The sequence below is a fragment of the Mastigoproctus giganteus genome, chromosome 5 (genome assembly GCF_048544385.1).
Source record: "Mastigoproctus giganteus isolate SK-2022 chromosome 5, ASM4854438v1, whole genome shotgun sequence".
Classification (NCBI taxonomy): domain Eukaryota; kingdom Metazoa; phylum Arthropoda; class Arachnida; order Uropygi; family Thelyphonidae; genus Mastigoproctus; species Mastigoproctus giganteus.
Genome location: NC_143579.1, coordinates 143,432,127 through 143,449,046, shown reverse-complemented (window position 1 = coordinate 143,449,046; position 16,920 = coordinate 143,432,127). Strand labels below are relative to the sequence as shown.

The following is a 16,920-nucleotide window of genomic DNA, read 5'->3' as shown; positions in this document are numbered from 1 at the left end:
TCAATATGCTTTCCATAGCCGGTCAGAAGATTAAGGTGTATTCCTCACATAGATAATAGCCTCTGATCAACCTGTGTTGTGGTTCTCCTTTACTCCAGCAAGTGGTCATCTGCTTTTCGAAGTGAGTGACTGACTCCTTTCAGTATATTTCACTTGTCTAAGTTTACATGGTCACAATAGCTGAATATCCAAGTGATTCCAACAGTGTAGACAGTATTCAAAGAACTAGTGACAGTAGTGACATCAAGGAGGGAGAAATGAGGACAATATATTAAATAAAGTTTCCTAAGATGAAATGTCGGCAGATTTTGAAATGGCATCAAAGCCTGCACTCTGAAGAAAATGTTACAAAATATAATGGCATACATGCAATAATTTAAAAAAAAAAAAAAAAAAACTGAAAGCATTATATCACCAATCTTCAAAAAACTGGTGCGATTTAAGGATGATTGCTAAAGAACTTGATGTGAAAATTATAAAGATGAGTTGTGTGTTCGGGCCATGACGGGCAGCTTGCAGATGGCAATTGCAGTTTGGAGGAATTATCCCGCTTTATGCAAACATTTTGAATCAAAAGTTAAATATTCGGGATTATTAAACTGACTTTTAAATCTGGAATTTCTTAACAATTTAGAACTAATGATCGACATCCTGCAGGAGCTCTCTTGCTTTTCAGAAGCTTTACAAAGTCATAGGCATCACTATAGTAAAAGCAGATAAATTATTCACGCTATCAATTGATAATTTGAAAAAATGCCGAAGGAAATCATGAGGTTAAAATTGAGCATGTTGAAGGTGAAAGAATTTGAAGGAATCAAAATCGAAAGTAAGAACACATTAAAAAAATTACCTTGTGGCAAATTATTAAACGGCATTGTTTTATCCTTAAAGGATTGGTTATTAATGCAACAGAGTTATTTTAAATTAAATTAAGAAAATAATGATATCATTGTTGAGGAATTGAAAGACATTTTAAACATATGCTACCCGGAATCGTGGAATATGAAAGAACTTTCTTCTTGATGGCAAGAGGCATGAGAGCCATGGCGTGAAAATCGAATAAGAAATTTAAGATTTTCTAATAAAATATGAAATAAAAATTAATGATTTTAGAGATTTTGTCAAAGACAGTTTATCTTTGAAATCAAGCGAAATTACCTTTTTTTAATAAAAAGAGCCAGAAATCTTTGGAACCATTACGATTAGCAGTGCTGAAGCTAAGTGAGCCTTCAGCATAATGAATAACAATTCAACAATTAAATAACAATTTAACATGTTGCAGATGTGATGACCATAGTTCTAAATGGAAAACCATTGCCTCAATTTGATCTGGATCATTACATCAAATCTTATTATTATTATTATTAGCCCTATGGTGCAAGGAAGCCTGAGGCTTATGCAGCACCAGCCAAATAAATTTTCTGAGTTACCCTGTGTGTGTGTGTGTGTGTGTGTGTGTGTGTGTGTGTGTGTGTGTGTGTGTGTGTGTGTGTGTGTGTGTGTGTGTGTGTGTGTGTGAAAGAGAGAGAAGTAGAAGGAAATCACCAAGAAAGAGAAGAATGATGATATCCAGCTGAGGACCCTGGGTGTGCCAAGCCCATACTCACCAGATGTGAGCCCCTGGGGTTATTTTTCCTCCATAATCATCACTCAGCTATTGAGCAAACCAGAAAATTGACAACAAATATTAATAAAGAAGTGAATTCTATATGGCAATTTTTAGAATAAATTTTTCTGGAATATTTGTGTGACAATTTTTTTCATGTAATCTGTAATTTTTGTGTACCTCTTCTAGAATAGTTTTTTTTTTTTATGTAATATTTGTTTTTATATTGTAGAATGTTGATAATTTTTAAGTTATTTGTGAAATGGGAAATATTTCATGTTATTTTTTATTCCCAATATTAAAATTTTATCCTGCAAAAAATGTATTCATTGTATTTCCCTAGTTGTAAAAAAAAAAAATAAAAATAAATAAAAATAAAAAAGCGGCGAGTGTGCCAAGCATGTATAGTAGATGGTTTTATGTGAAACATCCTTTGCATTTCTTTTAGGTATTTTGATTTGTATATACAGCAATACCCCGCATAGCACTGATAATTGGTACCGAAACTGTTATGTGAAACTGTGCTGATTGAGGTATAATTATAGTGGGTTTTAATTGGATGCCTACTAGAGAAACAGACTATAAACAATTTGTGCTTGATAGCCAATTATAAAAGGATTTGAAATAAAAAAAAAAATATTGCAAAAATTTTATTTCATAATCGCCTCGCTATGTCAACCCCCTCAAAAAGCTTTCTCCAATTCTTCTGTGTTATCCACTTCAGAATTGTTTTCCTCTTCTTCATATTAAATGAGATTTAAATGAGAGTTGCATCATCTAAGTCATTTGCAAGTGAGTCGATGCAGTCATGTACATTGGCAGTGTCCAAAGTTTCGAACTGCAAGTCTATTCCAATCTTCACAATATCTTTGGCAATTGTCTGAACTTGCAATTTAAAATCAGTGAAATCATTTACCAAATGTGGCAAAACATGCTGCCAAACAGAACGCATGTTGTTGGCAGTGATTTCTAGCCAAGATGCAGATATATTTTCGATCTCATTCCTGTTATAATTTTTCCAAAATGTTTGTAAAGATGATGATCCCACTCCTGTTGAAGCTTCAATCACTTGGGAAAAAGTTTGCCACAGGTAATACACCTTGAATGTAGCAATTACACCTTGTTGTATGAGAGATGTTGTGTTAGGTGGAAGAAAGCATATTTTTGTATTTTCATTGAGATCAGAAATTTCATTTCGATGGCCTGGTGCATTGTCTAAAAGCAGCAAAATTTTGAATTCTATCCCTTCATCTTTGCAGTAACATTCAACAGTCTGACAAAAATAATTTGTGAACCATTCTGTAAACCATCTTGTTATCCATTCTTTCTTATTGGATCGCCAAATTTCGGGCAATATGCTTTTTACACAACCCTTTAGAGCTCTTGGGTTTTCTACTCTGAACACGAGTAGAGGCTTCAATTTAAAATCCCTAGATGAGTTCCGACCAACAAAAGTGTTAAACATCTTTTGATGCTTTATATCCAGGTTGGGACTTTTCATTTTCAGCTAAAAAAGTTTGTGGGCATTTCCCCCCAAAACAATCCAGTTTTGTCGACGTTGAAAATTTGTGTTCGTCCTTGTAGCCACCTTCCTCATGATGTCTTTCAATTCACTGGGAAATCTTGCAGTGCAGTCTTTGTTTGCACTTTCACTTTCACCTGAGATACGAACATTGTGAAGCCCAACAGTTTTTAAACCAGAAAAACCAACCACGACTGGCTGTAAATATTTCTTTAATCTCCTCCTCCTCATTTTCTTTTTCCTTCAGTGTGTTATAACGGCTCATGGCTTTCGCTTGAATGATGTTTTGATTCAAAGGAATTATCTTTTGATTACATTCTTCTATACATATTAATAAAAGACGTTCCATATTAAGCAACAGTGAACTTCATTGCTTAGTTATCACTTTTGTCATGTAAGATGCTGCAGAAATTCCCTGCTCTTTATACTGATCCTAGTTTTGAATAATCATTCGCACTGTTGATTCATTCATTCCATTTTTCCCTGTGCTATTTTAGCATACGATGCACCATCTTCATGGGACTTGATAATATCAATTTTTTTTTTTTTTCTAATGTAAGCCATTTACAGTTAGTAGCTCCATCTCTTTCATTACTTTTCCTTTTTTGACTTATTGTTTCGTACTTAAAGGTGTAAAAAATAAATTGTGAAATGAAAAGTTTGAGGAGCTATCACCTTGTTTTAGCATTAGCATTAGCATTAGTAGAGGCATTTGATGCAAGAAAGCAAGCTTATGCAGCATCAGCCAAAAAAAAAATGTTCCAATCCTGTTTTGGCAGGATTGGAACACCGTTGCCGCTGACTGCTTGAGGGGAGCTATAGGCACATGTGCATATGAGACAAATTTGGCACCACAGCATATACAGGGTGTCTCAAAAATATTGGTACAAACGTTTAGGGTAGTTAGGTAACATCTAAAGGAATGTGAATCGCATAGGAACCCATAACCGGAAACGTCACAGGAAAGTGGTAGCAGAGGCACAGACCAGGCTAGCCAGGTGGGTAAAGTGCTTGCCTGGCAAACCAAAGGTCGCGGGTTTGAATCCCGCCTCGGGCTTGGATCAAAGTACTGCAAAAATCTTGGGAGGTGCATTATGGCCACAGAAGCCGATGCGCCAACAACTACCAAAAAAAAAAAAAAAAAAAAAAAAAGCAGAGGCACAAGAAGTAGAAATGACACAAGACAGTAATTAGTGGTAAACATTTATTTGACATGTTAACAATGGAGTACGAGATGGATGCATTTCATGATGTTACAACAGATGCTCGAAGGTTCCGCCATGAGATGAGATGCGATGCATGCGTGACACCGATGTAGCATGGATTGGCGGACACAGTCGAACACACCTGGAGTTTCTTTGACAGTAGCAGCAGCGCAAACGATGGATTAGCGGACACAGTCGAACACACCTGGAGTTTCTTTGACAGTAGCAGCAGCAGTGCAGACGAGTCTCCCCACAATCCATTTCTGTCTCCACAGGTGATTCATACACGATAGATTTGAGGGCCCCCCCCCCCACAGGAAGAAATCAAGGCTCGATAAATCAGGTGAGCGTGGAGGCCAGGCAATGGGTCCACCACGGCCAATCCATCGACCCCCCAAAACGCCTGTTCAAATGGTCACGAACACATCTTCCATAATGGGCAGGCGCCCCGTCATGTTGAAATCAAATGTTGCGTCTCACATTTGCTGGAACATCGTCAAATAACCCTGGTAGAACTTGTTCAAGAAAGATCCGATATTTAGCGGAGTTTATGCGGGATGGTAACAGGTATGGGCCGACTAAGCAGTCACCAACCATACCTGCCCACACATTTATTGCGAAGCGATGTTATGCCGCATGGAGGTGCACACCGTGTGGGCCCTTTGCTAATCCATACACTAGGTGCATGTCTGCCAGCTCACAGTTCGTATATCGATGCGTGCTCTTCGTGCGGCGACTACTGTTTGAATGAGTAAACCAGAAATTTTCCCTCTCGGGAACTGATGAACAGCACCATGTACCGAATCCCGCCTCAGGATTCGGTACCCGGTTATGGTGACGTTTCTGGTTATGGATTCCTATGCGATTCACATTCCTTTAGATGTTACCTACCTCCATAAGTCATAAAGTTTATTGCTTCCTCTGAAAACTAATACATTTATTATAAGTTAAGATATAAAAATATAAACAAATAGGAGCTTTTGGGGTGATGGAACATTATAGTCATAAAACAAACTTTATGACTATCATGGAAACTGATACCAAAGGTCTTGTCGCTGACTTAAACTTAATTGAAAACGGATTGAAAACTTAGTGAAACCTGTGCTGTTCGAAGCCGTGCTAAGTGAGTTATTGCTATATTGATTACAAAATAAAAGTTTTTGTATTGTAAATATTTTATTGATCCTTCAGAAATTTCCATAATTTCTGAAAGACAAGATACAATGGATTTATGATAACTAAAGTTAGAGACGTACACTTGCGATTGCAAAGTATCTAAATGTTTCTGGAAATCTGCATTAATTGAGTTACCCGATTTTGTAGTTGAAATGACATATGCAGCTGTTGTGATGAAGGCATATCAGGCTTAATGTCTAAACTTCAGATGATGTGAAGGTTAGCAGAGTAGATAATCACAGTTATCAGGTTATGCTACAAAAGGATCTAAGAAATTAGGCAGCTGGCCTGAGAAGTGGCAATTAAAGTTTAATATTGACAAAGTCGAGGTATTTTGTATTGGGAGCAGTAATCCTAGATTAAAGTATGAGCTGTATTGTGTGGTACAACACATTGAAGGAAGTGCAGAATGAAAAAGAACTGGGGGTAATTGAGCAGCCAGATATGAATTTCTCTGAACAGTTCAAACAGGCTGCCAGGACAGCTCATAGAGTATTGTCAATGATATATATATAGGAATTCTTACAACAAGGATGGGGAGTGATTATCCCTTTGCATAAGGCAAGTTTGGCCACATATTATTGTATTTAGTTATATATATTATTGTATAATAATACATATAAATAAATATATTATTTATTATTGCAAAATGAGGTTTCCACACCTCATTTTATGAACAACGTGAATCTGGTTGGAAAGGGTGCAGAGATGAGCAACAAGTTTGGTGAGGAGAGCAAAGGGTGCTCCTACCAAAGAAAGGTTTCAGCTGCTCAGACTGCTCACACGAGAGGGCGTAAATTCAAATTGTGGAGGCGCCTCCGTAGCCAGGTGGGCAGGAACAGCAGTGCATAGCACACACTTCTTGATTAGACTGGGGTTCGAGCCCGTGCCCCCCAAATATGGAGGATGTGGAAAGGTCAGGGAATGACCACCGCATATCCCCGGAGCAATATGGCCTTAGTTGCTAATGCTCCTAAAAACCAAATAACAATAACAACAATCAAATTGTGGAAAGATGGTTGCAGGGCAGATGTGCAAAAATTTATCTTCGGCCAGAGGTTAGTTGATTATTGAATCAAACTTCTAATCTGGTGTTGTGGAGATGGATAATTTGAATAAATATAAAGAAGAATTATACAAATTGTTAAAAGGGATGACTTAGTTAGCTTCCCCCCCCCTTCCTGATGCTATGTAAGTTTGCTTCGTTGCATCATTTTCTGATGCTGATAATAATATTAATAATAGTATGTAAATGTCAATCTATTGGTATATTGGTGTGGCAGATTGGAGGAATATTACTGCTATGGATAACAGGAGCCTTGCACAGTCACTCCAAGGCCAAATTGATTTATAAGCCTCTTATCATGAATTACCCTCCTGTTGTGTCTAGGCAGGATGGCAGACACCTTAAATTTCTGTCCCAACTCTTAACTTTTTTTCAATGTCGGTTTGTACTTGTTAATTAAAACCTCAAATGTCCTACTCTTAATATAACTGGAACCAAAGTGTATTAATTAGTACAACAATATCACCTTTTGTACCCTTAAAAAATGACAGCTGCTCTGCAATGTTATGTTCTTTAACTCATGGTAGAGATACCTTGGTTGTATTCCACCTGTCCTTTTTGCACGATATATTTACTTGACAACCGTTTCTTTGACAATCAGTTCATGAACAATACCTGGTTTCTGTGGGACCAAGGATCTCTGCTGCAGGGGGATGTCTTTACGTTGTGTGATGCTGGAATGTGGTCTTAAGTATTGGGCTGAGTGCTTGATCTGTCCCTCTATTGTCTATGTCCCTATATAAAACCCTATGATTAAAATGATTGTTTCTGCTAAGTAGATGTTTTATTACTTTAAAATTATTGATTTTTTTGTTATGTTGTTTAAAATTAGGAGTGCAGTTTTTATTTATGCATATTTGATAAAGTTGTGAAATGGCTTTTTATTTTGCCTCTGAAAGTAGTTAAAAGTGAGAGTCAGAGCCAAAGGGAATTCTGCCTCTGCTATCAGTATTAATTGTATCAATATGTCATACTCCCTTTTCATATCAGTATTTCACATTCCTTTTTTGTTGTTCTGTAGGGATTTATTTAGTATTAGAAGTTTTTTTTTACTAAGACTATAAACTAAGTTTATAAAATTACAAACATAACTGTATAGTATAACGTAACTTGCTAGTGTAATTCACATTACTGCTATATGTCCTGTGCCTAGTGTCAATGAGGAAACTTATCCTCATTGAGTATCCTCAACAGTCAAGTATTCAGAAATCCAGCTTTACTTCTCTAACTTGCAGGAACCTTATCACACATTCTTTGGTAATTTTACTAATTATATAATCATCTATAATCATCAAAATATTAGCATTAGCATTAGTATAGGGCATACGATGCAAGAAAGCAAGCTTATGCAGCATCAGCCAAAAACAAAATCCTGCTCCCATTTCACCCCTCCGTTCATTCCAAATACCTGTCCAGCTCAGCCTTAAATTTATTTAGGCTATCAACTTCCACAACAAAAGATGGAAGTCTGTTCCACCAATCAACTACCTGCTGGCTAAAAGCAAACTTTCACACATCTATCCTACAACTGTCTTTCCTCATGGATGATTTTGTCACAATATATCACGAGCATGCACAATATGGCCTAGGAGGCCCTTGTGCCAAAAAATTTCAGATGCAGTAACATCTAACTGCCAATGCTATATGAGACATATGGCAGAGAAGAAAAATGCATGGGATACATACAAATTAACACGTGACACAGAAGCCTCTGATAGATACAAGTTGATCTGTAACCAAGTTACAAAGGAGGTTAGGCAGGTGAAGGCAGATTACGAGAAATCTTTGGCAAGGGATGCAAAGAAAAACAGCAAAGAGTTCTTTACTTATGTAAACTCTAGAAGGAAGGGGATGAATCAGATTGGTCCACTTGATATCGATGGGTCAACTATTGATGATCCTGCTCAGGTAGCTAACAAACTGAATGAATATTTTGCATCGACATTCACACATGAGGAGTTATTCAGCGAGGGGAATGCCAGAGGTGTATTCAACTCTGGCAGTAAGCTAGAGAATCTTGTAATAACTGAGAGTAAAGTGGAGGAGAAATTGTTGAAGATAAATACAAGAAAGGCACCTGGGGTGGATGGGATCTATCCAGTTATATTAAAGGAAGCAGTAAGGAAGTAAGCAAACCCTTAGCCATAATTATGAGAGCTTCCTTGGACTCAGGGGAAGTACCCATGGACTGGAGATGTGCAAATGTGACCCCAATTCGCAAAGGAGGATCAAAGGGCAACACAAGTAATTATAGACCTGTTAGTTTAACTTCTGTTCCTGGAAAATTAATGGAGGCACTGGTTAAAGAAGCACTGCAGGATCACCTAGACAAGACTTCAGTTATATCTTAGACACAACATGGTTTTGTTAAGGGGAAGTCTTGCCTGACCAATTTGATTGGATACTATGATGCAGTCACAAAAGAACTGGATGCAGGGAATAACTTTGTTATTATATACTTGGATCTTAGAAAGGCTTTTGATACTGTTGCACATGGAAGACTGCTGCACAAATTGGAGTAGTGTGGCATTGGAGGCAAATTGCTGCTATGGATAAAGGGGTGGTTGAGGGGGGGAGAAGACAGAGTGGTAATCAATGGACACTGCTCATCGTGGACTAATGTTATTAGTGGAGTCCCTCTGGGTTCAGCATTGGGTCCATTATTGTTTTCTGTATTTATAAATGATATGGATGATGGTATATCAAGCTTAATGTCCAAGTTTGCAGACGATACGAAGGTTGGCAGGGTTGTCAAGGACACTACTGACACTATGCTACTGCAACAGGATCAGGAAAGGTTGAGCAGATGGGCTGAGAGGTGGCAAATGAAGTTTAACATTGACAAATGAAGTTTAACATTGACAAATGTAAAGTACTACATATGGGAAACAGCAACCCCAGAGCAGCATATCAACTCTGTGGTACTACACTGACAGTGGTAGAGAATGAAAGGGACTTGGGGGTGGTTGTGCAGGCAGATATGAAGTTTTCTGATCAGTGCAGACGGGCTGCAAGAGTAGCTCTTGTGTATTGTCGATGATATATAGGAATTTTTCTAGCAGGGATAAGGAGGTGATTATTCCCTTGTATAAGGCAATGGTCAGACCGCACCTAGAGTACTGTATACAGGTCTGGAGGCCTCATTTCAAGAAGGATGTAGAGATGCTGGAACAAGTACAGAGAAGGGCAACAAGATTAGTGAATGGATTAGTGAAAGGGGTACTCTTACAAAGAAAGGCTTACGTTTTGCAAATTACAGTGTCTGGAGAGACTAGGCACCAGCGAGGGGATCTGATAGAGGTGTATAAAGCCTTGAATGGTTTGAGCATGCTCAATGCTGATGGGATTATTCCTCTTGCTCAGAATAATCACCTGAGAGGGCATAAATTCAAATTGATGAAAGACAGATGTAGGATAGACGTGACGAAATTTGCATTTAGCCAGTGGGTGGTTGGTTGCTGGAATAGACTTCCATCCCTTGTCGTGGAAGTTGATAGCCTAAATAAGTTTAAGGCTCAGCTGGACAGGTATTTCTAACGAACAGAGGGGTGAAGTGGAAGTGGTTATTTTTTATTTATTTATTTATTTATTTATTTTTTTTTGGCTGATGCTGCCTACGCTTGCTTTCTTGCATCAAATGCCTATGCTAATGCTATATCTTTTCAAGAGTTGAGCTGCTGTAGTTCCGGTGCTGCTTGAAATAAGCTTACCTGACTGTGAGGTTTATATCTTTAAAAATTGTCCTGGGATGGCCTATGCCTTGTTTGGTTTTGGTGTTTATGAGAGGAATGTTGGTGAGCATGGATTTGAAATGAGTGTTCACCAATATGTACTCATTATGTGTAGGAAGTTACTTTCTTCACTCTAGAAATTTCCTGTGTGTGTCTGTTTTTTAGAAAATGGGAGTTGAGGTAATAATTATAGATAGTATAGCTTCTAGTCATTTGGTAAAGGCCTGTTCAGGCCATTGACATTAGGAGTGTACTGTGCGTTAGTACTCAAATTTGTGGGGTTTTGCACCACCAAAAATAATGTGGGAGGACATTCCAATTTGTTGGGATTGATGTGTTAGTTGATTGTTTGTTCTGTCTTGTTGGCAGGAAAAGAGCTTTCACTGGTTTCTTTATCATCCTTCCAAGAAATGAAGATAAAAAAACTTATAGATTTTTACTTTCTTACTTCTGGATTTTTTTACCTGACATTATTGCTTGTTGAGATATCCCATTTCCAAATTAACATGTCCTTTAGATTTCACAATCATGTCAATGCAGTCTTTTCAAAACATTATTTTTTTTTAATTTCCACCACTCATCTTGTGCTATTGTTGATTATGTTCATTAAGAGGTAACTACAGTTTAAAATACTTTTATTCTACAATAAAATTGTTTTTATTGTGAAGTTAATATACTTTAATATGGTGCTCATTATTAAGGTAATTATAATGGAGTAAAAGTGTTTTAAATTGTTATTATCTCTTAATGAAAATAATTCACTGAGGTAATGACCCTTTTAATGTCATGATTATGGATATTGATTTATTATCAATGAGTTTAGATTATAATTTTTAATAAAATATCTGTTGAAACTTTTTCAGTTATACCAATTTCAGTTTTGCAGAACCAGGAAGATATGCAGAATGTTTGCTGCATATTTTTAATAAAATATGAAGTACAGTAAACCCCCGCTATTCGCAGTATCTGTATTCGTGATCGCTGATTTAATATAAAATGAAACCTAAAAAAATGTGAATTTTAAAGCGGCATGAATATTTTTCGCCATCCAAAAACCTGGGCGTGGCTAAAATTATCTTTCCCAGTCAAAACAGCGCTCAGTGGGTGGGGGGAGAGGGGTGACAAAATCGCGAGCGTGGATGTTTCTCGCTAATCCTTGTTCAGTATGTGTTATGCGCTTGTCATGGAAGTTCGTCATTTGCTTTTAATTTATATGCTTATAAATTGAATAAATTTATCAATTTATAAATTGATATGCTTATAAAAGTGATAAATCTACCGTTTTGCAGTGTAAAACAGACTTTTTCGAGTGTGTTAACGGAAGAAAGTGACTTTATTGTGGACAAGTTCTTCCTAACCCATACAAAAATATGGCTACGAATAACAAGATAAATGTGAAAATATGAAAGGAGGTGATGACATTAGCGAATAAAATTGAGTTATTAGACAAAATTTCTAATGTTGAAAGTGTCTCCTCAGTGGCAAAACATTATAAAATCAATGAGTCAACGGTACGATCAATCAAAAAATCGTAAGTAAAAATCTGCCGTAGTGTCTGTGAAAATGCGCTAATTGCTTTAAAAATTTGCTCTGTAACTCGTTATGTTAAATTAGAAAAAATGAAAAAAGCTTTAAATCTGTGGATAGAAGACCGAACTCAAAATAAAATTCCGTTAAGTTCACTCATCATTCGTGAAAAGGCAAAACTCCTTTATCAACACTTTAGCGAAACTGGTGATAGTACTGGCGGGATAAGTTTTTTAGCTAGCAAAGATGCTGGTTTGAAAGATTTGTTTGAAATTTCTAATAAATATTACATTTAATATTAAATTGTTTCTTATTTTCATTTCGATGTCATATGCTTGCATTTCACTATATACTGGCTATGTACATAGTCATATTATGAAGGTACATATAATACATACATAGACAAAATTTTAGACTAGTTTTTCTTATATACAGGTGACCCCCGCTTAACGCTGATCATTTGTTCCGGAAAAACAAAGCGCTAAGTGAATCCGCGCTAAGCGAGCCCCGCTTTCCCATAAGGTAACATATGTATTTATGAGCTGCGGTCGGTGCCATAGGATATTTCCTAATGAATAATAAACAGTAATGAAAAGATGCACAAATGTTGGTCAAAATATTTAATATTCAAATATTTGCACATATAAAATATTCTGCATTACATACGTATATAATTATGTGGTAACTACTTACGTATCAAAATTAAACTTAAAATTCCAATTAAAATCTGAATTTAATTGATTTCATTTAATTGATGAATTTAATCATGAAAAATGTGTGGATTTTGAGATGAACTTTGGCCCTCTTCCAAATAAACTAAAAGGGGTATTAATTTTAAATTCCCCGCAGCGTTACCGCCCAACAATAAAGTCAACCGATCCTTTGCCGCTTTGGAACCTGGCATGTTTTTTTCTTCTTTCAATATGAAACTTCTTTTAGCCATTCGTTTCCACAAAAGTCCTGCTTCATCTATGTTAAAAACTTGTTGAGAAGTATAACACATAATACCCCTCTTCAATAATTTTAACAAGTTCTCTTTTGAAAGTTTCGGCTCCTTGATCTGCACTAGCGACTTCTCCCTGGATTTTAAATCTATTCTACCAGCCCTTACCAGTTTTAAATGGTTCCACTTTTTTTTTTTTTTTTTTTAGGCGAGTTTTCTTCAGATCATCATATTGGCTAATCTCTCTCTCTCTCTTTTTTTTTTTTTTTTTTTTAATATTTAACTTAACTGAATTCTGCATTGGAATATTATCTTCAATAACATTAAAGTCTTTCCATTTCAATCCTAATAGCCGTCCTAGTTGCTTGCAGTGGAACAGCTATCTTTGCCGCTGCTAAAATTAATTCTTTATTTTTTTATAATTGTTCTTACAGTTAAAGTTGCAAGTCCTAAATTATGGCACACATCCGCTTGTCTTGGACCTGAATCGATTCGCTTCAAAACGTCTAATTTAATTTTCAAATTCAGTCTTTTTCTTACATTTATAGTCTTCGTACTGCGCCCAGACGTTGTTGCTTTTTCATTCCTATCGGTCATTATTAGCTATTCGAAAATGTAACTGCGTGGTTGAATTAATTATGATACAATGTTCAAGTAAACTTTCCGTTATGCACGATGTCTAATACTCCACTGAGTGATGGCTAGACTTCGGATAAATGCATATAACGCAAATATTACAAGCAATATATTTGATCATTTTTTAAAATGTTGATCTCGGAACTACGTAACAAGTCACTGTGCGAGAAAATTTCTCGCACAGTGACGTAAATTAGCGTGCGAGAAAATTTCTCAAGTCGGCGTGGGAAACGTTTTAATGCTGTTTTGCTATTCATTTTCAAGCTATCGACTCCATCAAATGAAACGATTTCGTTAAATATGTCAAAAATGTAATCTGTAAAAGAGCGTTATAGTGATCTGTGACAGCGTTATAGTCAGATACGGGTTATAATATAAGAACAGCGTTATAGCGAATCAGCGTAAAGCGAACCGCGTTATAACGGGGGCCTGCTGTACTGTATTTCATACTTTGGAACGGAACCCCTTTATTACTATGGGAGCCATAACTCAGTATTCACGTTTTCTGTATTCGCGACATTTCTCAGGAACGTACCCCCCCGCAAATAGCGGGGGTTTACTGTACATCCATTTATTTCATATAACCAGTTATACTGTTCATGTATTCGTCATGGCATACCTGCACTCTGTTAACAACTTCAGAAAACTTTGACTTCTTTAAGATTAGTTAGTTTCTGAACAATGAAACTACATATTGCTTGATAGTTGTCTCTCTTTTATTTATGGTAGATGGCAATTAGAATCTCTGATAATAAAACTTTCTTTGTTCCTACCCTAGGGATATACCCCACATACAAAAATGAATAAATTATTTTCTTTCATTACTAAGTTAAGATATTTCTCTTGAGATATTAAAATTTTGAAAGTCATATCAGTTTAGATGCTTTCTACTTAGTTGTCAGCATGGTAAAATCTGTTATCATGATATTTTGTTTTGAATAGGCCAGTTGGGTTTCTTTCAGCAGCAAATTAAGAGAAACATTTAATATTTATTTCTAAATATGGGGTATTCCTGGACTACTGGTCAGAATTATCTGTGGCACATCTGAAAGAAGACACCTGTAAATGAATACAGATTTCCTTGAGCAGCCCACAGGAAAAGAATAAATACTACAGTTAAAGTTATGAAACAGTTAGTTAATGACCTAGACAAATTGGCTAAAAGTAGGTGTTAACATTACAGACAAGTTTTCCTTATGTATTTTCTTACGTTTAAACATTTAATTTATTTTGATAATTCATGCTCAGTTAGATTTATTGTCCAACAACTGATAATATCCAGGTCCTGAGGCTGCCAGTCTTTGAACATTGCACTGTACTAACTTATAATGGAAATGCATTGTATGGATTTAGTCAAATTACTCAGATTTAAAATTGGATTAATGATAATAAGATAACATGGGGTAGATAGTTACCCCATGCAACATGATGTAGACTAGACTTACTAATCTCTCTCTCTTTTTTTTTTTTATTTTTTTATTTTTCTCTTCTCTTTTGTTATATATATAGAGATCTATTATGGACATTAACCTCTGGAGAATTGAACTTACTGGAGAAAATGCTGTGTAGCTTTGAAGAACCTCAAGTTTTAAATCAGAAAGGTATAGAAGATGATATTCAGTTCTTGGACTCTGAATGTTTTATTAATATGTTTTATGATACACATCAGAATTGCAAAAAAATCATTCAGGACTTCTACTCATATAATTTTGGAGTTTACCTAAGTGAAAGTGATAATGAAGAAACAATATATGATTATCTTCACAAACAGTCTACTTTTAAAAGGGAAAATAATAATAATAATAATATATGTTTACAAACCAATGAAAATGAAGAGGCAATAGAAATATTTCATGAAAGTAGAGTATTGCCTTGTTTATCAGATGAACGTAATCCTTCCTATGCATCTAGCTTTTGTAGTGAATATAATAAAACTCCAAAGTGTTCTGACATCGACAATTCTAAGCTGCCTTTGCAATGTAATTGTGAAAATGGATTAAATAGTTTGTCTTCAGAGAATGGTATATTGCAAGAATATAATGAAACTAGTCCATCGTGTGAATCGCGTGATACAGACAATGATTGGAATTCAGTGACTAATGGTTGTAGGGATTGTTCACTGGTTCAACAAACAGATTTATTAAATGTGACTAAAACAAATGTTAGCGATTCTGGTACTGAATGTGAATATTCTCAGAAGCCTGGTAGCATGGAATTTCCTTCTCCTCAGCCACCATTGTGCCTTGAACATAATTCATCTAACTTAAATGCTTCTTCCAGTGCAGTAGGAAACACTTCTCCCTTATCGTGTTTATTATCAACAACAAAGAGTCATGTAAACAAACTATATTCCCAACATGCTGTTGACTACAGTTCTTCGTCGGACAGGAGTATACAACCTTGTCAGCAACATCTACTCAGTCATTCTTTAACCATACTGCATCAAAATGATGTGTTTGAATTTTCTTATGGAAGAAACAGATATTCATCTACTTTGTATTATGCCAGGCAACAACAAAATGCATTGCAGAGTAACTGTGTGTCTTGCTATTTGCAGCCGTTTCACTCTGTTCCTCATGCTCAGTCTCTTGAAAATTCATATTCTCTCTCTGATTGCAATTTTACTGATTATCGTACATTGTATAGCAACCTTAACTATAGTAGCAGTGCACCATTAACAATACCGTGTGTTACTAAGTTTACAGAAGAAGTGCCAAGGAATTCTCAGGATTGTTCATTATCCTCTAGTTGTCAGAGTATTCCTAACTTAACAGAGTGTGACTGGAATTCCCCAAGGTGAGAGCTTTATTGCTTTTTTTTAACTACTAGTACTATAGTTTTAAATCTTAGTCATTCATAAATGATTAGCTTAAGCAAGATAGGTGAAGTTAATCTGTATCTGAATTATAGATACTGACTGCAAGACCCATTGAAACTAATGGAGGATTTGAAATATAACTTTACTGATACTGTATTATGTTAGTTATATTTATGTGACTTAATAATGTGACTTAATATTAATAAGCACAATTAATGCTTATTAATATTGAAAGATATAAAATTAAAAATACTACAAAAAAAAAAAAAAAAAAATCAGCATAATGAAGTATGATGTTTCAAGTATCAAGAGAAAATATTAGCTTTATCTACTGCCAAATCATAACAGCAGAAAAATCATTTTCTTTGATAAAATTGCATTGGGGTAAACTGCATGATTATTGGCTAGTTGAAAATTGCAAAAGCATGCTAAGATTCGTATAGCATTAATTAATTTGTTTTTTCATGAAAAATGGAACTGTTACTCTTTCAAATAAGAGGACATTGTTTTGTTTTTATCATCAAATATCTGAGCTGTGATGAAAATTTTTAATGCGAACATGTTTTTATAGGGGTGTTTTGTGTTAATTCCTTAAGGTTGGGACTTGTTTGAAGTCAGTTTCATAAAAGAATTGTACCTATATAGCCAGGCCTATTCAGTCTTATAGTGCATGGAATTGGAAAAGATATC

General features: G+C 35.7%; 1 protein-coding gene across 1 annotated transcript in view; it reads left to right on the top strand.

The window, feature by feature from the left end:
• LOC150085745 (lateral signaling target protein 2 homolog) overlaps positions 1-16,920 on the top strand; it is a 430,079-nt gene that overhangs the window by 215,241 nt on the left and 197,918 nt on the right. The window contains 1 exon segment of the mRNA XM_090374675.1: positions 14,922-16,208. Coding sequence (XP_090230801.1) covers positions 14,922-16,208 — 1,287 coding nt within the window.